Source organism: Astatotilapia calliptera, chromosome 10, assembly GCF_964374335.1.
Source record: "Astatotilapia calliptera chromosome 10, fAstCal68.1, whole genome shotgun sequence".
Classification (NCBI taxonomy): Eukaryota; Metazoa; Chordata; class Actinopteri; order Cichliformes; family Cichlidae; genus Astatotilapia; species Astatotilapia calliptera.
Genome location: NC_137431.1, coordinates 25,386,800 through 25,412,581, shown reverse-complemented (window position 1 = coordinate 25,412,581; position 25,782 = coordinate 25,386,800). Strand labels below are relative to the sequence as shown.

Here is a 25,782-nt window from a genome sequence, read left to right as displayed (position 1 = left end):
CATTTATAAAATTCTAAATACCAGCAATGGATCAGAATAGACTGGAGCCAAAACAAGTTTAGAATAAGCTTAACAGCTGATGTGAGACATCACTAATGCTGAAAAGTTCTTTTAAGTCTGGCTTGAAACGTACAGTGTTTAACATGTTAATAACAAATATATGCCTAATTACTTATTAGAATTCAACTTTCCAATCTCTGCTTAGGTAAATGTTTTATGGATAAAAAGATGCCTTGTTATCCCAATAACAATTAAAATTGTTTTTTAAAGTGCTGTTCTTTGTAGTAATCATAGCTGGGTTTCACAAGGGACGTATCCATCTCAGGCGCAGAAAGCCACACATTTCTTTGTAAGATTGACATGATATAGTCATCACATGCAAATTTCTTGTTATAAAATGCAAACGATTGCAAATGAATTATACTTGTGTAGGGACCCTTCATGTCATATTTCGCCATACCTTAAAATTAGGGAGGATTTCTATGATGCACTGAACATTTCTTCTTCACTCTGTTGACTCCCCTTTGCGTTTCTGCACCACTTGTCACAGTCTGGCTGAGTAGCTGACTGTGTGAAGTATGAATAGTAGACCCAAGTGCAAACAAAATGGAACATGGAATCTAACTTGAGAGACAAAAAGCGAGCCGTTTAAAGTGGCTGATGGAGAAATACAAAGTAATGCACAAGGCAAACAAAGATGAGAATATAAAAAAAACCGAAACTGGGGAAACTAAAAATAAACATGAAACTTGGTGTGGATGCAAAGACCCTGGACCATGGAGACATGGCACAAAAGACAACCTGACACTGAACAAAGTAGGACAGAGGACTTAAGTACACAGAAATATAATGAGAGGATGGGGAACAGGTGGAAACACAGCTGGGACAAATCAGACCTAATGAGACAAGGGGAAGAAAAACTAGATACACTGCATACAGGACAGAGACTTTCACAGAAAAATAGGAAGCAGAATGGAATGCAGACATGACAACATAAGACACGCAAACATAAAACACAAAGGGCGAAGGAAACTCAAACAGGGGTAGAAGACAGAAGGGGAATCTGAAAAACAAACTATAATGGCAACTTAGCCATAGTAGAAATTAACTTAGATAACCTAAAGGACTTAAACATAAACCATAAAAATCAAAATAAGCCAAAACTCAAAACTCTGAGACAAAAACCCAGGGGCCATGGAAAGGTCAGGGTGGTCAATGAAAGTCTAAGGAAAAGGACCCCCTTTCTATTATTTATATTATAATCTGTATAAAATCATTCGGTAGCCTTGTTTCAGGTCCTGCACAGCTGCTCCTCATTAAAGATTGTGGTGGTTGTCTGTGAAAAGGAAAAGGTTGTGATTCAGAGGAAATAAGGTTTACCAGTAAGGAGAATTAATGCAAACGTGTGTGTGCAGGTCTAGAATTAAAGGGGGTGCAAAGAAGTTATTGTAAGATGTGATTACTCACCTTTCTCTCCTGTGTACTCTGCAAGGTGTTTGGGCAAATGTTTCCCTGAGGGTCCAGACACCCTTTAAAGGTTCCGGGAGAGACCATGGATTAAGAGAGTGTGGTGAATCTTTTGTGCTTGGGTTTTGGGGTATTTATAATAATGTTTGGCGTAAGATTAAAGTGTAAAATATTTATTAATATGAAAATGTGAAATGTATTTATACATGTATTTATTCAAGTTGATGTGCTGTATACTGGGGTGGAAGGTTGGGATTTAAGAATTTACCTGTGTGTGGAATAATGCTTTAGTCTGGGACAGCTGAAGGTATTTAAGGCTGCCAGTTGGCATTGGATGGGGAGTGAATTGTTTGTAAGGAGAGCTGTATGACAAACAAATACTACTTGTACCCCTGCACTTGCCTTGATCCATCTCACTGTGATTCCAGCTGCTAAGGGCCGCCCTGTGACAGAGAGAAAGAACAGTGGTGCTAAAGAGCAGTAGCATTGAAAAAGATCTGCTGATTATTCCACACTTATTAAGGTGTTTTTTTCACTTTCTATGTTTGACACATAAAACACAAAAAATGACAAAAAAGGAAAAGTTAAAGAAATTAAATCTTTTTGTTAATTATTTGATCTGAAGCATATGGAAATTTCTTGTTTTGCAACTTATCATATGAATGTGATAAGAGTGGGTGTGCCTAATGCCTGCGGTAAAGAGACTGTAAACAGAGGGAGGCTTAGACAGGTGTGCTTAATTCCAGGAAAGGGAGTAGTCAGAGTGCTGTGAAACTGAAAGTTACTTTTATAAGATTAGATTTTTTTTTTCTTTTACAAAAGTAGCTTTAAGGTTTCATTCGGCTTCATCTGGGCATCGCTCCATGAGTCGACCTGCTTTGCAGTTGCTGCAGTTTCACACTCTTTGCCTGCCTGCACGGAGCTACTGATAATAGATACAACAATATGAAAGTATGACTCAAGCCCACCTTTTATCAAGTTCAGAGTGCCAATGATGTAATGGTGTGGTGAATATGTTCTTGGCACACTTTGGGCCCTGTAATATTTAAACCCCTCAACCTACCTAAGTAGGCAACTTGCCATATTGTCAATATGGAGCAGAATTCTTAACAAATATATCAGTTTTCCATCTGATACATCAGACAGACATATTGCTAGTAATGGATCTAAATGATCATCAGTTCCAAAAATCTGTTATATCTGTAAAATCCTCGATCAATCCAAAGCCACTACAGCAAAATTTACATGAATTACTACATCTTAAAATCAAAGGAGCTTGCAAAGAAAAGCGTCTGGACTTCTTTAAGTTACTTGAAGACGTTTCACCTCTTATCCGAGAAGCTTCTTCAGTTCTAAGGTCAAATGGTGGAGAGTCCCAGATTTAAACCTAGTGGGAGTAACCCCCCACAGAGGGACAAAAGGACCCCCTGATGATCCTCTAATCGCCTGAGCCAAGGTGTGAAACTGGGTGTGGGTCCCAATCAGCCAGAGTTTCGGGTGAGTTCATTGTGAAACCTGGCCCCACCTTATCATGCAAATTCCTGAGATCGTAAACCACCGCACCGACGACACCAACTCTCTGCCATCTATAATCCAGTTTTGAGATCCCTTCCCAGACGCCTTAACGCCCACTCACATCCTGGGCCATCTGACCTCAGGAATTTGCATGATAAGGTGGGGCCAGGTTTCACAATGAACACACCCGAAACTCTGGCTGATTGGGACCCACACCCAGTTTCACACCTTGGCTCAGGCGATTAGAGGATCATCAGGGGGTCCTTTTGTCCCTCTGTGGGGGGTCACTCCCACTAGGTTTATATCTGGGACTCTCCACCATTTGACCTTAGAACTGAAGAAGCTTCTCGGATGAGAGGTGAAACGTCTTCAAGTAACTTAAAGAAGTCCAGACGCTTTTCTTTGCAAGCTCCTTTGACTACGATGACCTGGATGACTGAGAACCTTCACAGATACATCTTAAAATAATGATCCGTACATTAAAATATCTCATTTTTATTTTCCACTTTGCTAGTTTACTTCCTGCTTTTCTTATTATGAAAACTTTTTCTTCTCTTATATTTAAATTTCTTTCCAATTCAACTTTTACATCCATATTTTCCCACTTAAATTAGTGTAGACCTACAGTATGTATGTTTTTAAGGTAATACTTTCTTAAATTTCATCATTATTTGAAATTATTGAATGCTCTACTTTAAATGTCTCTTAACAAAAGTTTCCATCATTCATGTTAGTGATATTTTATTTCTTGAAACAGGAAACTTTAGTGTACATTGCTCACTTTATTTCACAAACAGCAGTAAATAAATAAAGTTCATGAAAACATAACTGAAATTAAACATTTTACAATCATTTTCCACCAACTTAAATCTAAAAATGAAAAGTACATTAAAAATGCAAACACCATAATAACCCTGAATCAAACACATCTGATATATAATTACTTTTTTCTGTATTTTTAAATATAATGAAGTTATTTTCATATGAATTTATATTTATGTGAGTTTTTTCTGTTAATGTTACAACAAAACAGTGGTTAAATATAAAATATGTAAGAAATGAATATTGTTTTGCCAAATAAACAGTATAGGAATGCAAAGTACATTAAAAATGCAAACACCACAATAACCTTGATTCCAGCTTATCTGATACATAGATTCATCTTTAACAGGTGCAGGATAGATAAACACATCTCAACAAGTAGCACACAGCATCAAATTTCACTATTTTATGTTTATTCTCTTCTTGAACTCACACACCTCAGCAGTGTGTCCAGCACTTTGTGGAAGCCACAGTCCAACATGGAGAGGCTGAGTGAACCTGGTCTGGACTCTGTGGAGGAGATTCATGGTCTCAGTGATGCTGTAGAAAGAAAGAGTTCCTGCCCTGTGATCCAAATATACTCCTATTCTGGAGGACAGAGGGCCTGGGATGGGAGTGGAAATGTTGTTGTGTTTGAATTCATAACCGCTGTCTGAAACTGTTAATGACCAGGATTTGTCATTCAATCCAAATCCACATTCCTCTCTGGTCCCTCTACGGCCGATATCCTTGTATGCAACAGCTACTCCAACAGTCCCGTTGCACTTCACCTCCCAGTAACAGCGTCCAGTCAGACCCTCTCTGCTCAGGACCTGCCGGCAATCAAGGAATTTGTCTGGATGACTTGGATATGACTGGTTTCTACTCATCAGTGTTACTTTTCTGTTGCTGTCACTTAGTGACAACAGTGTGTGTGCTGTATTTGGATCTAGAGTGATCTGACAAGAATGTTTCAAAAAGTCGTCTCTGGTTTTGGGTTCTCCTTGAGGCAGTAAAATATCTGCTTTGGTCGTTCCAACTGAGATTTTTGGCCACTCATCACTGAGAAGAGCCTTCACTTTATCTCTGGTCCGTGACACAGATGCAGTCACATCCTCAAAGTACTGCAGAGTAAGATTGTTGTAGGTGGGTACGTTTGTAGATGCACTCAGATCTGACTGCGATGAGTAGCTTTTCAGAAAATGGAGGTGATCCTCTGTCAGTGAGAGCTGCTGCAGTTCAGCGTCTCTCCTCCTCAGATCTCTGATCTCCTGCTCTATTTTCTCCTGAAGCTCTTTGACTCTGTTCTGTTCCGATTTTTGCTTGGATCTGATCTGCTGCTTCACCTCAGAGCTTTTTTTCTCAATGAGACTGATCAAATCTTTGAACATCTTCTCAGATTGCCTCAAAGCTTTATCAGTAGAAAGATTGATAGCCTTCACCTCCTCTTGAAGCATCTTCACATCTTTCTCTCTGTTTGGGATTATCTGTTGGACACTTTTTCGATTTGTTTCAAGATCTTTCTGTTTCTCAGCTCTTTCTGCTGCAGCTGGCACTGTGACATGGTCTTTGTGTTCATCCATTGAGCAGAAATAACAGACACACTGCTGATCAGTGCGGCAGAAGATCTCCATCACCTTATCATGGCGAGGGCAGAAGTTGTCCTGAAGCTTTGAAGCATCATTGATGAGCTTGTGTTTCTTTAATGGAGCTACGTTGTAGTGAGGCTGGAGGTGATGCTCACAATAAGACGCCCTACACATCAGGCAGGACTTGGAGGCTTTCCGCTTCCTCCCAGAACAGAAATCACAGGCCACATCTCCAGGTCCAGCATAGGCAAGACCAGATGAAGTAGCTGGAAGTCCTGCTTTCTTTACGTCTTCCACTAGCTCACCTAAAATGGTGTTTTTCACCAGGACAGGCCACGGTGTGAAAGTCTTCCTGCACTGAGGACAGCTGTGGGTTTCCTTCCCATTCCAGCAGTTTCTGATACAGGTCATGCAGTAGCTGTGCCCACAGGGAATAGTGACTGGATTCTTTAGAAGTTTCACACAGATAGAACAGCTCAATTTTTCTTGATCCAGCGGAATAAGTTGATGTGCCATTTCTCTTCCAGATAAATTAAGTTTCACTTTCCCTTACTAGAGAAAAGCTCCATTCAATGCCTTCTGACACTGAGACACTGATCCGTGGTGTGTGGTGTTTTCAGCGCTCGCATTTGATCACATGGTGTTTCGATCCATATTTTAACTGGCTGCTGAGTCAAAGGGGAGGGAATGAGTTTTCCTTGATCCAGCTCAATTACTTATTGCGCCATTTCTTCTCCCCTCAAATGACATCTTACTTTCTGTTTCCAGATAAAAGCTTTTTCATGCAGAGACACTCACCTGAGCAGATGAAAATGTTCTGTTTTGCATCTTATCACATGACCGGCAGATCAGTAAAGTCTGAAGTGAATACTCTATAAACAAGGAGGAGCTTAAAAAGGTGTGCTTCATTCCAGGAAAGGAAGTATTCAGATTGGCGTGAAACTGAAAGTGTTTCAGATGAAAACAGAATTGTAATTGTATGTTTACATTGGAAACTGTTACTCACTCAACAATTAACTGGGAATACAATTAGCAATACTAAATATTAGTAACGTTCAACACTGATCCCTTTATGCCTTTATAGAGAAATATTAAATTGACTCAAATTTATAGGAAAAATGGACTTGTAATTGTCAAAAAATAAACATTTTAGTACATTTAATGTCCATTATATAATTTTAAATACTGGGAATGGAGCAGAATAGACTGGAGCCAATACAAGTTTAGAATAAGCTTAACAGTTGATGTGAGACATCACTAATGCTGAAAAGTTCTTTTAAGTCTGGCTTGAAACATACAGAATATACAGATTACAGGTCAAGCATTTAACATGTAAATAACAAATATGGGCCTAATTACTCATTAGAAAGCAACTTTCACATCTCTGTTTAGGTATGTTTATTATGGTTAAAAGATGCTTTGTTATCCCAATAACAATTAAAACTGTTTTTTAAAGTGCTGTTCTTTCTAGAAATCATAACTAGGTTTCAGTAGGGATGCATCCATCACAGGCGTAGACAGCCACACATTCCTCATTATAAAACGCAAACAACTACAAATGAATTATACTTGTGTAGGGACCCTTCTGGGGTCCTGGGGAAGGACAGAACATCGGCAAAACTGGAAAAAAAATAATGCAAACTCTGTAAATACTACTCTAAAACACAAACAAAATAATAAAAAAAAATAATCCAGACTCCAGAAAACTCAAAACACAGGAATCAATATATATGGCTACAGCTGAATCAAAACTACCAACTCATCCCAGAAACTAAATAACAACAAATAATAACAAACTAAACAAAACTGTGAGACACAAACCCAGGGGCAATGACAAGTTCAGGCCTGTCAATGATAGAAAAAACAGTGGTGCTAGAGGGCAGTATCAGTGAAAAAAAATCTGCTGGTGTCAGAGTGAAGGGCACATTATTCCACACTTAAGTTTATCAACTTTTTGTTTTTCATTTTCTTTGTTTGACACACAAAACACAGAAAGCGAAGAAAGAAGAAAAGAGAAAAAAACAAATATTTTTGTTAATTATTGGATCAGGAGCTTATGGATATTTCATGTTTTTCAACTTGTCACATGACTGTGATAAGAGAGGGTGTGCCTATCGCCTGTGGTGAACAGTCTGTAAACAGAGAGGTAAATAGACGAGTGTGCTTAATTCCAGGAAAGGGAGCAGTCAGATTGGTGTGAAACTGAAAGTGACTTTTACAAGATATCTTTTTTTCATTTACAAATATAACAAATAAAAAAAAACATAACATTGGGGTTTTGCCCACGTGAGACATGCTGCTGTGCAGTCCTCCAAGATCTTTACACTTTTATTCATATAACGCCAAATAACAACGGTTGCCTCATGGCGCTTTCTATTTTAAGGCAAGACCCTGCTGTAAGGTGGAGAAAACAGAGAAACCCTCAACAATCAGAAGACCCCCTATGAGCAAGTGGTTTGGCAACAGTGGGAAGGAAAAACATCTTTTTAATAGGAAGAACCCTCCAGCAGAAGGGCTTGTGTACACACAAAGCCTGAAGAAATTCATCATTTTTTTTCCACGTGAATGGAGAGCTTTAAGGTTTAATTCATCTGGCCATCACTCCACGACAAGATCTGCTTTGCAGGTGCTGCAGTTTCACACTCTTGGGTAGCTCTTTACCTGCCTGCAGGGAGTTACTGATAACAGATACAACAACATGAAAGTATGACTCAGTCCTGCCTTTCATCAACGGTTCAGAGTGCCGATGATGTAATGGTGTGGTGAATATATTCTTGGCATGCTTTGGGCCCTGTAATACCAACTGAGCATTATGGGAAAAAAAATCAGCCTACCTAAGTAGGCAACTCTCCATATTGTCAATATGGAGCAGAATTCTTAACAAATATATCAGTTTTCCATCTGATATATCATACAGACACATGGCTAATATAGAGTAATGGATCTAAATGATCATCAGTTCCAGAAATCTGTTAAATCCCTTTTTGAAAATCTTTTATGAAATGAAGTAACCTTGAAAAATCCCAAAATATACGTGTAAAATCCTTAATCAATTCCAAAGCCCCTACAGCAAAATGTACATGAATTACTAAATAATAACGGAAAAACTCGTCTGTTATATTTAAATTTCTTTCCAATTCAACTTTAACATCCACATCCTCCTACTTAAATTAGTGTTTTAGAGCTATGTATGTTTTTAAAATTACACTTTTTTAATTTCATCATTATTTGACATTTTTAAATGCTCTATTTTAAATGTCTCTTTACAAAGTCCATCATGTTAGTGATATTTTATTTCTTGAAACAGGAAACTTTAGTGTACATTGCTCACTTTATTTCACAAACAGCAGTAAATAAAAATGAAATCATCAATCATCAAATGAAAACATAACTAAAATTAAACATTTTACAATCCACCAACTTAAGTATAGAAATAAAAAGTACATTAAAAATGCAAACACCATATTAACCGTGATTACAATTATCTGATACATAATTTTTTTCTGTAATTTTAAATACACTGAAGTTATTTTCATATGAATTTATATTTATGTGAGTTTTTTCTGCAAATGTTACAACAAAACACTGGTTAAATATAAACTATATAGGAAATGAATATTGTTTTGCCAAATAAACAGTTTTACCCAAATAGCTATTGAAAACAACACAATCAAAGAAATTAAAGAACACACTTATATCCATAAGCATTCATCTCTAACAGGTGCAGGATAGATAAACACATCTCAACAAGTAGCACACAGCATCAAATTTCACTATTTTATGTTTATTCTCTTCTTGAACTCACACACCTCAGCAGTGTGTCCAGCACTTTGTGGAAGCCACAGTCCAACATGGAGAGGCTGAGTGAACCTGGTCTGGACTCTGTGGAGGAGATTCATGGTCTCAGTGATGCTGTAGAAAGAAAGAGTTCCTGCCCTGTGATCCAAATATACTCCTATTCTGGAGGACAGGGGGCCTGGGATGGGAGTGGAAATGTTGTTGTGTTTGAATTCATAACCGCTGTCTGAAACTGTTAATGACCAGGATTTGTCATTCAATCCAAATCCACATTCCTCTCTGGTCCCTCTACGGCCGATATCCTTGTATGCAACAGCTACTCCAACAGTCCCGTTGCACTTCACCTCCCAGTAACAGCGTCCAGTCAGACCCTCTCTGCTCAGGACCTGCCGGCAATCAAGGAATTTGTCTGGATGACTTGGATATGACTGGTTTCTACTCATCAGTGTTACTTTTCTGTTGCTGTCACTTAGTGACAACAGTGTGTGTGCTGTATTTGGATCTAGAGTGATCTGACAAGAATGTTTCAAAAAGTCGTCTCTGGTTTTGGGTTCTCCTTGAGGCAGTAAAATATCTGCTTTGGTCGTTCCAACTGAGATTTTTGGCCACTCATCACTGAGAAGAGCCTTCACTTTATCTCTGGTCCGTGACACAGATGCAGTCACATCCTCAAAGTACTGCAGAGTAAGATTGTTGTAGGTGGGTACGTTTGTAGATGCACTCAGATCTGACTGCGATGAGTAGCTTTTCAGAAAATGGAGGTGATCCTCTGTCAGTGAGAGCTGCTGCAGTTCAGCGTCTCTCCTCCTCAGATCTCTGATCTCCTGCTCTATTTTCTCCTGAAGCTCTTTGACTCTGTTCTGTTCCGATTTTTGCTTGGATCTGATCTGCTGCTTCACCTCAGAGCTTTTTTTCTCAATGAGACTGATCAAATCTTTGAACATCTTCTCAGATTGCCTCAAAGCTTTATCAGTAGAAAGATTGATAGCCTTCACCTCCTCTTGAAGCATCTTCACATCTTTCTCTCTGTTTGGGATTATCTGTTGGACACTTTTTCGATTTGTTTCAAGATCTTTCTGTTTCTCAGCTCTTTCTGCTGCAGCTGGCACTGTGACATGGTCTTTGTGTTCATCCATTGAGCAGAAATAACAGACACACTGCTGATCAGTGCGGCAGAAGATCTCCATCACCTTATCATGGCGAGGGCAGAAGTTGTCCTGAAGCTTTGAAGCATCATTGATGAGCTTGTGTTTCTTTAATGGAGCTACGTTGTAGTGAGGCTGGAGGTGATGCTCACAATAAGACGCCCTACACATCAGGCAGGACTTGGAGGCTTTCCGCTTCCTCCCAGAACAGAAATCACAGGCCACATCTCCAGGTCCAGCATAGGCAAGACCAGATGAAGTAGCTGGAAGTCCTGCTTTCTTTACGTCTTCCACTAGCTCACCTAAAATGGTGTTTTTCACCAGGACAGGCCACGGTGTGAAAGTCTTCCTGCACTGAGGACAGCTGTGGGTTTCCTTCCCATTCCAGCAGTTTCTGATACAGGTCATGCAGTAGCTGTGCCCACAGGGAATAGTGACTGGATTCTTTAGAAGTTTCACACAGATAGAACAGCTCAATTTTTCTTGATCCAGCGGAATAAGTTGATGTGCCATTTCTCTTCCAGATAAATTAAGTTTCACTTTCCCTTACTAGAGAAAAGCTCCATTCAATGCCTTCTGACACTGAGACACTGATCCGTGGTGTGTGGTGTTTTCAGCGCTCGCATTTGATCACATGGTGTTTCGATCCATATTTTAACTGGCTGCTGAGTCAAAGGGGAGGGAATGAGTTTTCCTTGATCCAGCTCAATTACTTATTGCGCCATTTCTTCTCCCCTCAAATGACATCTTACTTTCTGTTTCCAGATAAAAGCTTTTTCATGCAGAGACACTCACCTGAGCAGATGAAAATGTTCTGTTTTGCATCTTATCACATGACCGGCAGATCAGTAAAGTCTGAAGTGAATACTCTATAAACAAGGAGGAGCTTAAAAAGGTGTGCTTCATTCCAGGAAAGGAAGTATTCAGATTGGCGTGAAACTGAAAGTGTTTCAGATGAAAACAGAATTGTAATTGTATGTTTACATTGGAAACTGTTACTCACTCAACAATTAACTGGGAATACAATTAGCAATACTAAATATTAGTAACGTTCAACACTGATCCCTTTATGCCTTTATAGAGAAATATTAAATTGACTCAAATTTATAGGAAAAATGGACTTGTAATTGTCAAAAAATAAACATTTTAGTACATTTAATGTCCATTATATAATTTTAAATACTGGGAATGGAGCAGAATAGACTGGAGCCAATACAAGTTTAGAATAAGCTTAACAGTTGATGTGAGACATCACTAATGCTGAAAAGTTCTTTTAAGTCTGGCTTGAAACATACAGAATATACAGATTACAGGTCAAGCATTTAACATGTAAATAACAAATATGGGCCTAATTACTCATTAGAAAGCAACTTTCACATCTCTGTTTAGGTATGTTTATTATGGTTAAAAGATGCTTTGTTATCCCAATAACAATTAAAACTGTTTTTTAAAGTGCTGTTCTTTCTAGAAATCATAACTAGGTTTCAGTAGGGATGCATCCATCACAGGCGTAGACAGCCACACATTCCTCATTATAAAACGCAAACAACTACAAATGAATTATACTTGTGTAGGGACCCTTCTGGGGTCCTGGGGAAGGACAGAACATCGGCAAAACTGGAAAAAAAATAATGCAAACTCTGTAAATACTACTCTAAAACACAAACAAAATAATAAAAAAAAATAATCCAGACTCCAGAAAACTCAAAACACAGGAATCAATATATATGGCTACAGCTGAATCAAAACTACCAACTCATCCCAGAAACTAAATAACAACAAATAATAACAAACTAAACAAAACTGTGAGACACAAACCCAGGGGCAATGACAAGTTCAGGCCTGTCAATGATAGAAAAAACAGTGGTGCTAGAGGGCAGTATCAGTGAAAAAAAATCTGCTGGTGTCAGAGTGAAGGGCACATTATTCCACACTTAAGTTTATCAACTTTTTGTTTTTCATTTTCTTTGTTTGACACACAAAACACAGAAAGCGAAGAAAGAAGAAAAGAGAAAAAAACAAATATTTTTGTTAATTATTGGATCAGGAGCTTATGGATATTTCATGTTTTTCAACTTGTCACATGACTGTGATAAGAGAGGGTGTGCCTATCGCCTGTGGTGAACAGTCTGTAAACAGAGAGGTAAATAGACGAGTGTGCTTAATTCCAGGAAAGGGAGCAGTCAGATTGGTGTGAAACTGAAAGTGACTTTTACAAGATATCTTTTTTTCATTTACAAATATAACAAATAAAAAAAAACATAACATTGGGGTTTTGCCCACGTGAGACATGCTGCTGTGCAGTCCTCCAAGATCTTTACACTTTTATTCATATAACGCCAAATAACAACGGTTGCCTCATGGCGCTTTCTATTTTAAGGCAAGACCCTGCTGTAAGGTGGAGAAAACAGAGAAACCCTCAACAATCAGAAGACCCCCTATGAGCAAGTGGTTTGGCAACAGTGGGAAGGAAAAACATCTTTTTAATAGGAAGAACCCTCCAGCAGAAGGGCTTGTGTACACACAAAGCCTGAAGAAATTCATCATTTTTTTTCCACGTGAATGGAGAGCTTTAAGGTTTAATTCATCTGGCCATCACTCCACGACAAGATCTGCTTTGCAGGTGCTGCAGTTTCACACTCTTGGGTAGCTCTTTACCTGCCTGCAGGGAGTTACTGATAACAGATACAACAACATGAAAGTATGACTCAGTCCTGCCTTTCATCAACGGTTCAGAGTGCCGATGATGTAATGGTGTGGTGAATATATTCTTGGCATGCTTTGGGCCCTGTAATACCAACTGAGCATTATGGGAAAAAAAATCAGCCTACCTAAGTAGGCAACTCTCCATATTGTCAATATGGAGCAGAATTCTTAACAAATATATCAGTTTTCCATCTGATATATCATACAGACACATGGCTAATATAGAGTAATGGATCTAAATGATCATCAGTTCCAGAAATCTGTTAAATCCCTTTTTGAAAATCTTTTATGAAATGAAGTAACCTTGAAAAATCCCAAAATATACGTGTAAAATCCTTAATCAATTCCAAAGCCCCTACAGCAAAATGTACATGAATTACTAAATAATAACGGAAAAACTCGTCTGTTATATTTAAATTTCTTTCCAATTCAACTTTAACATCCACATCCTCCTACTTAAATTAGTGTTTTAGAGCTATGTATGTTTTTAAAATTACACTTTTTTAATTTCATCATTATTTGACATTTTTAAATGCTCTATTTTAAATGTCTCTTTACAAAGTCCATCATGTTAGTGATATTTTATTTCTTGAAACAGGAAACTTTAGTGTACATTGCTCACTTTATTTCACAAACAGCAGTAAATAAAAATGAAATCATCAATCATCAAATGAAAACATAACTAAAATTAAACATTTTACAATCCACCAACTTAAGTATAGAAATAAAAAGTACATTAAAAATGCAAACACCATATTAACCGTGATTACAATTATCTGATACATAATTTTTTTCTGTAATTTTAAATACACTGAAGTTATTTTCATATGAATTTATATTTATGTGAGTTTTTTCTGCAAATGTTACAACAAAACACTGGTTAAATATAAACTATATAGGAAATGAATATTGTTTTGCCAAATAAACAGTTTTACCCAAATAGCTATTGAAAACAACACAATCAAAGAAATTAAAGAACACACTTATATCCATAAGCATTCATCTCTAACAGGTGCAGGATAGATAAACACATCTCAACAAGTAGCACACGGCATCAAATTTCACTATTTTATGTTTATTCTCTTCTTGAACTCACACACCTCAGCAGTGTGTCCAGCACTTTGTGGAAGCCACAGTCCAACATAGAGAGGCTGAGTGAACCTGGTCTGGACTCTGTGGAGACGATTCATGGTCTCAGTGATGCTGTAGAAAGAAAGAGTTCCTGCCCTGTGATCCAAATATACTCCTATTCTGGAGGACAGGGGGCCTGGGATGGGAGTGGAAATGTTGTTGTGTTTGAATTCATAACCGCTGCCTGAAACTGTTAATGACCAGGATTTGTCATTCAATCCAAATCCACATTCCTCTCTGGTCCCTCTACGGCCAATATCCTTGTATGCAACAGCTACTCCAACAGTCCCGTTGCACTTCACCTCCCAGTAACAGCGTCCAGTCAGACCCTCTCTGCTCAGGACCTGACACCATTCAAGGAATTTGTCTGGATGACTTGGATATGACTGGTTTCTACTCATCAGTGTTACTTTTCTGTTGCTGTCACTTAGTGACAACAGTGTGTGTGCTGTATTTGGATCGAGAGTGATCTGACAAGAATGTTTCAAAAAGTCGTCTTTGGTTTTGGGTTCTCCTTGAGGCAGTAAAATATCTGCTTTGGTCGTTCCAACTGAGATTTTTGGCCATTCATCACTGAGAAGAGCCTTCACTTTATCTCTGGTCCGTGACACAGATGCAGTCACATCCTCAAAGTACTGCAGAGTAAGATTGTTGTAGGTGGGTACGTTTGTAGATGCACTCAGATGTGACAGTGAGGAGTAGTTTTTCAGAAAATGGAGGTGATCCTCTGTCAGTGAGAGCTGCTGCAGTTCAGCGTCTCTCCTCCTCAGATCTCTGATCTCCTGCTCTATTTTCTCCTGAAGCTCTTTGACTCTGTCCTGTTCGGCTTTTTGTTTGGATCTGATCTTCTGCTTCCCTACAGAGCTTTTTTTCTCAATGAGACTGATCAAATCTTTGAAAGCCTTATCACATTCTCTGAAAGCTTTATCAGCAGAAAGATTGATAGCCTCCCCTCTTCGATGAAGCATCTTCACATCTTTCTCTCTTTCCTGAATTCTTTGAAGAAATTTTTGTCGATTTCTTCCAAGCCCTTTCTGCCTCTCAGCTCTTTCTGCTGCAGCTGACACTGTGACATGGTCTTTGTGTTCATCCATTAAACAGAGATAACAGATACACTGCTGATCAGTGCGGCAGAAGATCTTCATCACCTCATCGTGGCGAGGGCAGATGTTCTCCCGAAGCTTTGAAGTGGCTTTAATGATCTTGTGTCTCTTTATTGGAGCTACGTTGTAGTGAGGCTGCAGGTGATGCTCACAGTAAAAGGCCATACACATCAGGCAGGACTTGGAGGCTTTCCGCTTCCTCCCAGAACAGGCCACATCTCCAGGTCCAGGATAGGCATGATCAGGTGAAGCTGTCAGATGTTCTACTTTCTTTAGGTCCTCCACTAACTCAGCTAACATGGTGTTCTTCACCAGAACAGGCCGCGGTGTGAAAATCTCTCTGCACTGAGGGCAGCTGTGTGTTTCCTTCTCATCCCAGTAGTTTTTGATACAGTCCATGCAGTAGCTGTGCCCACAGGGAATAGTGACTGGATGCTTTAAAAGTTGCAGACAGATGGAACAGCTCAATTTTTCTTGATCCAGCTGAATCGTTCGCTGTGCCATGTCTCCTCAATGTAAGTAACGTCTCCCCAGATAAAAGCTGCTCTTGTCTCTTTTATATAGAGACACTGAGTGTGGAAATTTCCTGTTTTTCCACTTATCACATGACTGTGATAACAGAGGGTGTGCCTAACGTCTGAGGTAAACAGTCTGTAAACAGAGAGGGGCTTAGAAAGGTGTGCTTCATTCCAGGAGAGGCAGTCATCAGATTGGTGTGAAACTGAAACTTTTCATGTGTTTGATTAAGATGTATTTGTAGGTGCTTCAAGTCTTTGTGCAATACTTGCAGGCTGGTTGGTAGGTTGAAGCCCATTGGTTTTCCTTACTTATTTGCAATGTATATTATGGGGTTATTTCATGTTTTATTGTTCTATTACTGAAAATGATGAATTCAATTAGTATTGTCTGTATTTTCTAACTGTTAATGTGAGTTTTGTATTCTGATTTAAACAAGAAAACAAGCCTCTATTTAGAGGATAATTTTCACTCTAAGGTTTTAATTGTTTTTTTTTTAAGAATGCAATTTGTTCAGAATAATAATAAAGAATAATAAATGACCTTTAAATATATTTCTACTTTGTCTTGAGCTCATTTTGCCACACACACCACATATGAATAATGGCAGTCACTTAGTTTTTACAGTAGTTTTTAATACAGCTCATGCAGTAGATGTGCCCACAGGGAATAGTGACTGGCTCCTTTACAAGTTGCAGACAGATGAAACAGCTCAGTTTTTCTTGATGCAGCTGAATTACTTGCTGCGCCTTTTCTCCTCATTCAAATGGTCTCTCTTTTCGTTTTTAGATAAAAGCTGTTTTCGTCTCTTAATGCTGAGACACTGAACTAAAGCATATGGAAATTTTCTGTTTTGTATCTTATCACGTGACTCTGTCAAAGAAGAGGGTACGCGTAAACAGTGCAGAGAGGAGCTTCCATCCAGGTACTCAGATTGGTGTGAAACTGAAAGTGTTTCGGATGAAAACCGAATTATAATTGAATGTTTACACTGGAAACTGTTACTCACTGTTTATCTACCCGCTGTTGCCAAGTGCTTGTTCATACTGAGTGAAGCAAATACAAATAAAACTGAATTTAACTGAACTGACCTGAAGTCATCATGGGCATGAATTTGGACCTTAAAGACTTCAGTAACTTTTCAACTTCAAACTTTTCATTTATTAGTTAAATCCTGGCAACACATGTCACATTTTTTTTTTAAATTTTCAATCTGTGTTCAGATCACACCACAAAACTGAAACTGCTCTCATCAAAAACACAAACTACCTCCTCACTGCTGCAGACTCTGGCCATATAAGTACCCTCACTCTCCTGGGCATAAAGTCCAAGATGGCGCCAGCAGTATGCACGGCGACACGTCCGCTAACCCTGCTAACTTTGCTTTGGCTTTGGCTAGCCTTATCCTTCTCCTTTCTATCCCAAAATGCTCTCGCTCTGCGTGTGTATAATCGCCAGTTACTCCTTGAAATCAAAGCTTCATATGACCTCGCTCTTAAACAATCGGTGGTAGGAAATGCTTATGGGCCTCCTCCACCACTCCTAGAGCCCTGTATCCCGGCGTACTTGTGTCAACACACCTTCACAACGTCCTGGAAAAAGCGTCCGAGGAAACGAGGAAAGCGGGCTGGTACACTCATCAAACTCCGAGCTGTTCTCCGCGCTTCTCGCGGAACTACTGGACCAGCAGAGTGCATCTCGAGATGGATCCTACCTGTTGTCCCTGGAACTTCCACGTCACTTGATCCCCCGTCCTCAGCTTTTTATTTTCCTAAGCGGCCTCGGACCCGTGGATGCGGTGTGGACCACAGAAATCTTCGCACACTTAACCGAGCTGGAGCGTCCGATGCTAGGATCTACACATTCCAAATGGCCTTGCTAAATGTAAGATCATTAGCAAACAAGATGTTTGTATTAAACGACTTCATAAAGTCACAACAGTTGGACTTTCTATTTCTGACGGAAACATGGCTCCAACCCGGTGAGTCTGTAGCGTTTTCGGAACTGGTCCCTCCCAATTTCTCATTCTTCAGCCTCCCTCGGTCCTCTGGCAGGGGGGGAGGCCTAGCCACTGTGTTCAATCCTCGATTTCATTGCCATCAAATATTACAGCATGACTCATTTTCTAGTTTTGAACTCCAGCTGTTTGAGTTACACCTTAATCCTGCTGCGCCTCTGCTGTGTGCCCTTATATATCGCCCTCCCAAGTTTAATAAGGATTTTATCAAAGAGTTTTCTGATTTTATGGCTGGAATCGCTCTTAAATACGACAGCTTTTTGATCCTTGGCGATTTTAATATTCATGTCTGTTGTGATTCGAAATTTTTGGTCAAGGACTTTTTAAATATTATTGATTCCTTTAACTTGACCCAGTGGGTTTCTGGTCCCACGCACGAAAAAGGTCACACACTGGACTTGGTGCTTTCCCACGGGTTGGAAGTGTGCATCACGGATATATCCGAATTACGCATTTCCGATCATCTTCCTGTGTTGTTCACTCTAACACTGCGCTGCTCGATGGACAAGTCGAACGCCCCACTGCGCAAAAAGCGAGCGCTTAATGTACTAACAGCACCTGCCTTTTCTGCTGCCTTTATGGACTCTGGAATATTGAACTCCAATTGTAAAAATGTTGAGGACCTTTCGGCTATTCTTCATTCTACTTGCACTTATATCTTGGACTCTATTGCACCATTCAGAACTGTGCGCGCTAAGAATTCATCAGAACCGTGGTTGAACGATTACACCCGCTCCCTCAGACGCGACTACAGACCCGCTGAAAGGAGATGGAAAAAGGACAGATTGTATGTTTCCTTACAGATTTTAAGGACTTGTCTCTCTGCTTATCAAGAAGCTGTAAAAACTGCAAAAACACAATTTGTCTCAAACTTAGTATCAGCAAACGGTCATAGGCCTCAGGTACTTTTTAACATTCTTAATCGCTTTTTTAGTTTATGTGATAATCCTGGAGTTACTTCTTCACCAAGTATGTGCGATGATTTTTTAGCATTTTTCAATAACAAGATCTTATCGATTAGGGCCCTTGTTTCGTTGTCTGTTGTCTCAGTTCAAAGCCCTCCACCTGTGTGTTCAGCTGTCTTAGAGCAGTTTGATCCCGTCTCCCTTAAGGACCTCACCGCGATAGTTAGTGGCCTAAGATCATCACACTGCCCCTCTGATTCTCTTCCCCCGAGTCTGCTCAAAAACACTTTTAATATTGTTGGCCCTTTTATTCTGAAATTGATTAATACGTCCCTTACTACAGGCTGCGTCCCACTATGCTTCAAACAAGCTGTAGTTCAGCCTCTTCTTAAAAAAACAAAACCTGGACCCAACTGTTCTGTCTAATTACAGGACCATCTCAAAGCTTCCTTTTCTATCTAAAGTTTTGGAGAAAGTGGTCTATCTACAGTTGCAGGCACACCTCGATTCTAATATGATCTCAGAAAAATTTCAATCTGGTTTTAAATCATTACATAGCACTGAGACAGCACTTTTAAGGATTTTTAACGATATTCTCTTAACTATGGATTCTGGCAGCCCTGCTGCCCTTTTACTGTTGGACTTGTCAGCAGCTTTTGACACGGTTGACCACGACATCCTGTTATCACGGCTAGAATCGCATGCTGGCCTAAAAGGATCTGCCCTTCAGTGGTTTCGCTCCTACTTGACAGAAAGGTTCTTTTATGTCAATATGGGCCCCCACAACTCCAAATTAGCTCCTCTTAAATACGGCGTTCCTCAAGGTTCTATTTTGGGTCCCGCCCTCTTCGCACTCTATTTGCTGCCATTGGGCTCCATCTTCTCGCGGTACAGCATCTCATTTCATTGCTTTGCGGATGATCTACAGATTTATCTACCTTTAAAATCAGGATCAGATCAACCGCAGCTCTTATTACGCTGCCTTGACGACGTTAAACAGTGGTTATCATTAAATTTTTTACAGCTAAACGAAAACAAAACTGAGGTTGTCATTTTTGGCAATTTCAATCATATCGACAGCACGTTGGGTACCCTCTCCTCGTATTGTAAAACACATGTAAAAAACCTCGGAGTTTACATTGATGGTTCTTTTAAATTGAATAAGCAGGTGAGTGCAGTAGTTCAGTCCTGTTTTTTTCAGCTAAGACAGCTAGCCAGGATAAAGCCATACCTTCCGGCTGACGTCTTCGAGCGTATCATCCACCTTTTTCTTACTTGCAGATTGGACTACTGCAATTCATTGTATTATGGCCTAGATCATGCCACCATCCATCGCCTTCAGATGGTTCAAAATGCTGCTGCTCGCCTGCTAACCGGTACCAAACGGAGAGAGCATATAACCCCAATTTTAGCCTCTTTACACTGGCTCCCTGTCCCCTACAGGATCCAATTTAAACTCTTACTTTTTGTTTTTAAGTCACTCAACGCCCGAGCCCCCCCCCCCTACTTGTCAGAGCTCCTCTCTGCCTATGCTCCAGGAAAACCCACGAGATCTAGTTCAAAACTATTGTTGTCCATTCCACGGACTAACCTCAAATCTCGTGGTGATAGATCCTTCTCGGTGGCAGGTCCCAGACTTTGGAATAGTCTCCCCTTTAATATTAGATCTGCTCAAACTCTTGAGCAATTTAAATCTTTACTAAAGACACACTTTTACGCTCTGGCTTTTAACACATTATGACCCAAGCATTTTGGATTTATCTGAATTAGTTAGTATTGTTTCAATTCTTCTATTTTATTGTTTCTATTGTTATTATTGTATTACACTGTAGTTTTTAATTTTATTGTTATTGTTAAGCACTTTGTGCAGCATCGGCTGTTGGAAATGTGCTATATAAATAAATCTGACCTTGACCTGACCTGACCTTATTACATTGTACTTAACTTATTTATAGGGCGATCGTCACTCAAGAGTTGGCAGTTCGTCTTGTAATCGGAGGGTTGCTGGTCCGAGCCCCGGCTCGGACAATCTCGATCGTTGTGTTCTTGGGCAAGACACTTCACGTACCGCCTACTGGTGATGGCCAGAGGGGCCGATGGCGCGATATGGCAGCCTCGCTTCTGTCCGTCTGCCCCAGGGCAGCTCTGACTACAACTGTAGCTTGCCTCCACCAGTGTGTGAATGTGAGACTGAATGAAGAGTGGAATTGTAAAGCGCTTTGATGATCTTGAAAAGCGCTATATAAATGCAATCCATTATTATTATTAATGCTTAGCGTTCATCCTCCAGCTTCACTGTGTTTCTATTATTTTAACCATAGCTGTGTGGCTAGCTCTATAAATACTACTCTAAAACACAAACAAAATAATTAAAAAATAAACCAGACGCCATATAACTCAAAACACAGGAATCAAAATATAGCTACAACTGAAAGAATGAAGACTACCAACTCACCCCAGAATCTAAATAACAAAGAATAAGGAACACTGGGACAAAAACCCAGGGGCCATGACAAGTTCAGGCTGGTCAGAAAGAACAGTGGTGCTGCAGGGCAGTAGCACTGATGTCAGAGGGAATGGCACATTATGTCACATTTATTACGTTTATTTTCTTTTTGTTTTGTTTTTTTGACACACAAAACATAAAAAAGGAAGAAAGAGGAAAAGAAAGAAACAAAATCTTCTTTTTATTATTACACTGTACTCTGTCCAGTTAGCAGTGTTCTTATATGCTGTACGTTTACAACACAACTATTAGTGTCAGGACCAAAGCTCTGAGTAGTAAACACTACTGATACAGTGTTTAGTGTATTTTGAGCTACAAAAGACTGAAAATGAGCTTTAGAGGAGATCCTTCTCTAAAGCTCGATTCTCACGTGAACACTGTGGTAAAATCCTGCTTCCAACTGAGGCAGCTGTCAAAGATCAAGCTTCTTTTGGTCAAACGCAACCTTGAAAGAGACATACATGCTTTTATATGCTCTCATCTCAACTACTGCAGTGCACTTTTCATCCAACTCACCCAGGCCTCCATTGCTCACCTTCAGCTGATGCAAAACGCCACCGGTGGATTTTTATCTTGTGCAAGCAAGAGCTCCTTCACTCACCGTTTTAAAACACACTTTTACTCCCTGTCCTTCAACCCAGTGTCAGATGTCTGTGATCTTATGTTACTTTTATGTACTTGTTTATTGTTTAACTTCAACTCCTCTTTTCTGTTTCCGTATCTTTTACCTTCTGGTGTGTGTTGTTTGTCTTTTGTATTTGATATCATTTTACTGCACTTTGGTTTGCCCTGTTGTTGTTTTTAAGTGCTTTATAAATAAAGTAGTACGGTAACTGTATTTGTTTAAATTACATACTTACAAGTCACCATTTTAGAAAATGCAAGATCAAATCAAAAATGAGTTACAAAAATACTTATATATTTGCCTCCAGTTAGCTGTATTATAATATAAAATATTTAAAAACATAACTATTGGAAAAGGAGTGAGCATCTTTACTCTCCAGGCAGAACAAAGCAAGTAACATGTTGAATATTTTCATGTTTTGAGACAGGCGAGATCACATGAAACAACTACTTCACCTTAACTCAAAAAATATATACCTAAGATCGTCTACAATCATTCACCGCACAACCCTTCCCTTCTTGCCCTGCTATCAGAATCAAAGTCCATTCAGTGTAAATATCTTTGTACCCTCCCCTTTCACAGACCTCCCTCAAAAGGACTTTGGGTTCGAATTTCAGTTCATATTTGCATTCTTATAACAGAAAGGAAAGCTTTCAGACATTTACAGTCATCGTGAGGAGACATGACGCAGCAAGTGAATCAGCTGGATCAAGAAAAATTGAGCTGTCCAATCTGTCTGGATCTCCTTAAGGATCCCGTCACTAATCCCTGTGGGCACAGCTGCTGCATGAGCTGTATCAAAAAATATTGGGATGAGAAGGAAACATACAGCTGCCCCCAGTGCAAGAAGACTTTTACACCGAGGCCTGTCCTGGTGAAAAACCATGTTAGCTGAGTTAGTGGACGACCTAAAGAAAGCAGGACTTCCAGCTACTTCACCTGATCATGCCTATGCTGGACCTGAAGACGTGGCCTGTGATTTCTGTTCTGGGAAGAAGCTGAAAGCCTCCAAGTCCTGCCTGGTGTGTATGGCCTCTTACTGTGAGCAGCACCTCCAGCCTCACTACAACATAGCTCCACTAAAGAAACACAAGCTGGTCAAAGCCGCACTGATTAGCAGTGTATCTGTTATCTCTGCTTAATGGATGAACGCAAAGACCATGTCACAGTGTCAGCTGCAGCAGAAAGAGCTGAGAGGCAGAAAGATCGATCAGGGAATCGACAGAACATCCAGCAGAGAATCCAGGACAGAGAGAAAGATATGAAGGTGCTTCAGGAGGAGGTGGAGGCCATTAATCTTTCTGCTGATAAAACAGGGAAGGAGAGTGAGGAGTTGTTCAAAGACCTGATCAATCTAATTGAGAAAAAAAGCTCTGAGGTGAAGCAGAAGATCAGATCCAAGCAGGAAACTGAACAGAACAGAGTCAAAGAGCTTCAGGAGAAGCTAGAGCAGGAGATCAGAGATCTGAGGAGGAGAGACACTGAACTGCAGCAGCTCTCACTGACTGAGGATCACCTCCATTTTCTGAAAAACTACTCCTCACTGTCACATCAGAGTGCATCTACAAACGTACCCACTATCAGTGTTCAACCTCAACAGTACTTTAAGGATATGATGATGGAAGTGTCACACCTCAGAAATGAACTACAGGCTGCTTTGAGTGAAGAGCCGGCAAACACCTGTCAGAAAATGACTCAAGTGGATCTAAAAGAGCCCGTGACTAGACACGAGTTTTTGAAATACGCCCGTAAAATCACACTGGATCCAAAGACTGCAAATCCATATTTATCTCTGAGTATGAGCAACAGGAAGGCAACGCTGACGCAAGTCGAACACTTGGTTTCCATTCATCCGAAAAGGTTCTTTTTTTTTTCTTTTTTTCTTTTTTTTTTTTCTGCCTGTCCCATTTGGTTCTTTAGCCATCAGAAATGTTGTCTGAAGACCAACAAGGATACCCAATGGATTTACTTTGCCAAATGGATCATCGTGGCATTGCCGTATTGGTCCATTTGGTCGATCTTTGTTTTTATTATTTATTATATTTTATTTTCAGATGTTACAGACGGGACAGACATGAGTGAGGGATAGGAAAGGGAGAAAGAAAGAGGAAGGAAAAGAAAAACAGAAGGGGAGAGGGACAGTGAGAAAGGGGGGGAGAAAAAAAATAAAAATCTCCTGGATCACCTGTTGAGAGAAGAATAGAAAACAAGCAAAAAAAAAACAAAGCAACGTACTAAACACAACACCATCGCATTAATCTAGCTAAGTGTAAACAGCAGTAAATACTAAATATTCAATGTTGTTGTGCAGCACGCAGGACAGATGTGCTTCGAAGTAGCAGCCAAGAAAGGTGTAATTTGGGTCTACGAGCAGTGAACACCCGTGTGCATACCTGTGTGGATCAGCGCGCTTGTATTCCAAAGGTTTCTCCGTGTAACGATCTGCTAGGGAGTGTGGGGGCCACAGCCCCGTCCTCCGGGGTGTGAAGCGGGTATGGAGGAGATCAAAACTCCAGACATCCAGAGGCCCCCAGAACACAAGAGACCATGGAAGAACAACAGAGGGGCAGCCGCGCCACTGTTCCAGTAAGAGCTGAGGAGAGTCCCAGATGAGGGTTCACTCAGCAGCCGCGGAGCAGAAGCCAGGGGGAGTTGCAGTGACGCGCCCGTGAGCTCCGCCGGCCCCCAGCTGTGCCTGAGTGACCGAGCCCCAGGCCGAGAGGCCGGGGGCACCCCACCTCCGAAGGGGCCCAAGCGAGCCCCAGGCTCCAGGCCCCCGATAAGCGGCCGCCAAGGAGTGAGCCCACCTGGACGCCCACCCCCAGACACAAAGAACCACCAACGCACCGACACCTGAGGGAGTCCGCCACTGCATCCGAAAAGGTTCTTACCATGGTGGCAGGTGATGAGTTCTGATGGTCTGACTGGATGTTGTTACTGGGAAGTAAAGTGGAGTGGTAAAGTTTTAATTGCAGTTACATACAATGACATTTGTAGAACAGGAAACAGGATTAAATGTGGATTTGGAAATAATGAGAAATCGTGGGCACTGGAATGTGAGGACGGTAGTTATGTTTTCAGACACAACAGCATTTCCAGTTTAATCTCAGGCCCTCAATCCTCCAGAGTGGGAGTGTATTTGGATCACAGGGCAGGTATTCTGTCTTTCTCCAGCATAGGTGTCAAACTCTGGCCCGCGGGCCAAATTTGGCCCGCAGCCTAATTACATTTGGCCCGCGAAGCCATACCAAATTACTATTAGAGCTGGCCTACTGGTATTATACAGCTAATATATATATTGTTTAGTATTAAGCTTTGCTTGTTCCATATTCAGTTTTTCAGCAAAACTTGCTTCCTTTAGCAATTTGCATACATTACTGCAAAAAATCATGTCCAACTTCAGAGGGATGCATGGCACATTCCTTCCCCCCTACCTTATCTCTTGGTACATCATCCCCCTTTTCACATATTCATAATCCCTCCCCACATAAACTTAAACATTTTTCATATAAACCTCAACACACATGGAATTGGGAAGATGTAAGCAAGGTGGAGAAGGCCTGGTAGGATATCAGCTTTGATAACTAGCACCTTTCCCAAAATGGTAAGCTTCCTCTTGTTCCATAGCCCCAATTTTATACGCATCTTCTTCAAAATCTTTCCCCAATTAAAGATAGCATCCCCCTCTGTATTCCCAAAGGAAATACCCAAGACCTCCATTGGCCCTCCACATAATTGATATTCACAAATTGCCTCTCTCCTGCCCGCCCATCTTCCCAGGTATTTATACATTGACTTATACTTGTTTATTTGAGGCCCCGCAGCCTTCAAAAACTCCTGTATAACTCTTATTGATTCTGTTACACTTTTATCATCAGCCAGGTACAGCATTGTGTCGTCCGCATACTGTTAAATTTTTAATGTTTCTCCTCCCGGTAACTGTATTCCTGTTATGTCT

At 40.2% G+C, this 25,782-nt stretch overlaps 3 protein-coding genes and 1 pseudogene across 4 annotated transcripts; 1 reads left to right on the top strand and 3 right to left on the bottom strand.

Annotated features, from left to right (window-relative positions):
* Window positions 1-3,712: 3,712 nt before the first annotated feature.
* Window positions 3,713-6,217, bottom strand: LOC113030471 (tripartite motif-containing protein 16-like). The gene has a single exon (XM_026181966.2). The coding sequence runs from the start codon at window positions 5,886-5,888 to the stop codon at window positions 4,206-4,208; it is 1,683 nt and encodes a 560-aa protein (XP_026037751.2). The 5' UTR covers window positions 5,889-6,217; the 3' UTR covers window positions 3,713-4,205.
* A 2,731-nt stretch (window positions 6,218-8,948) lies between these two features.
* On the bottom strand, window positions 8,949-13,384 carry LOC113030885 (tripartite motif-containing protein 16-like). The gene has a single exon (XM_080307270.1). The coding sequence runs from the start codon at window positions 10,826-10,828 to the stop codon at window positions 9,146-9,148; it is 1,683 nt and encodes a 560-aa protein (XP_080163396.1). The 5' UTR covers window positions 10,829-13,384; the 3' UTR covers window positions 8,949-9,145.
* A 240-nt stretch (window positions 13,385-13,624) lies between these two features.
* Window positions 13,625-15,850, bottom strand: LOC145431458 (E3 ubiquitin/ISG15 ligase TRIM25-like). Its single transcript, XM_080307271.1, has one exon. The coding sequence runs from the start codon at window positions 15,757-15,759 to the stop codon at window positions 14,086-14,088; it is 1,674 nt and encodes a 557-aa protein (XP_080163397.1). The 5' UTR covers window positions 15,760-15,850; the 3' UTR covers window positions 13,625-14,085.
* A 6,595-nt stretch (window positions 15,851-22,445) lies between these two features.
* Window positions 22,446-24,050, top strand: LOC113030968 (tripartite motif-containing protein 16-like; annotated as a pseudogene). Its single transcript, XR_013911763.1, has one exon. The product of XR_013911763.1 is annotated as a tripartite motif-containing protein 16-like (transcript).
* The last annotated feature ends 1,732 nt before the right edge of the window (window positions 24,051-25,782 follow it).

Coding starts and splice junctions, on each gene's coding strand:
- LOC113030471 (XM_026181966.2), bottom strand. CDS start 5,888: ATGGCACATCAACTTATTCCGCTGGATCAAGAAAAATTGAGCTGTTCT.
- LOC113030885 (XM_080307270.1), bottom strand. CDS start 10,828: ATGGCACATCAACTTATTCCGCTGGATCAAGAAAAATTGAGCTGTTCT.
- LOC145431458 (XM_080307271.1), bottom strand. CDS start 15,759: ATGGCACAGCGAACGATTCAGCTGGATCAAGAAAAATTGAGCTGTTCC.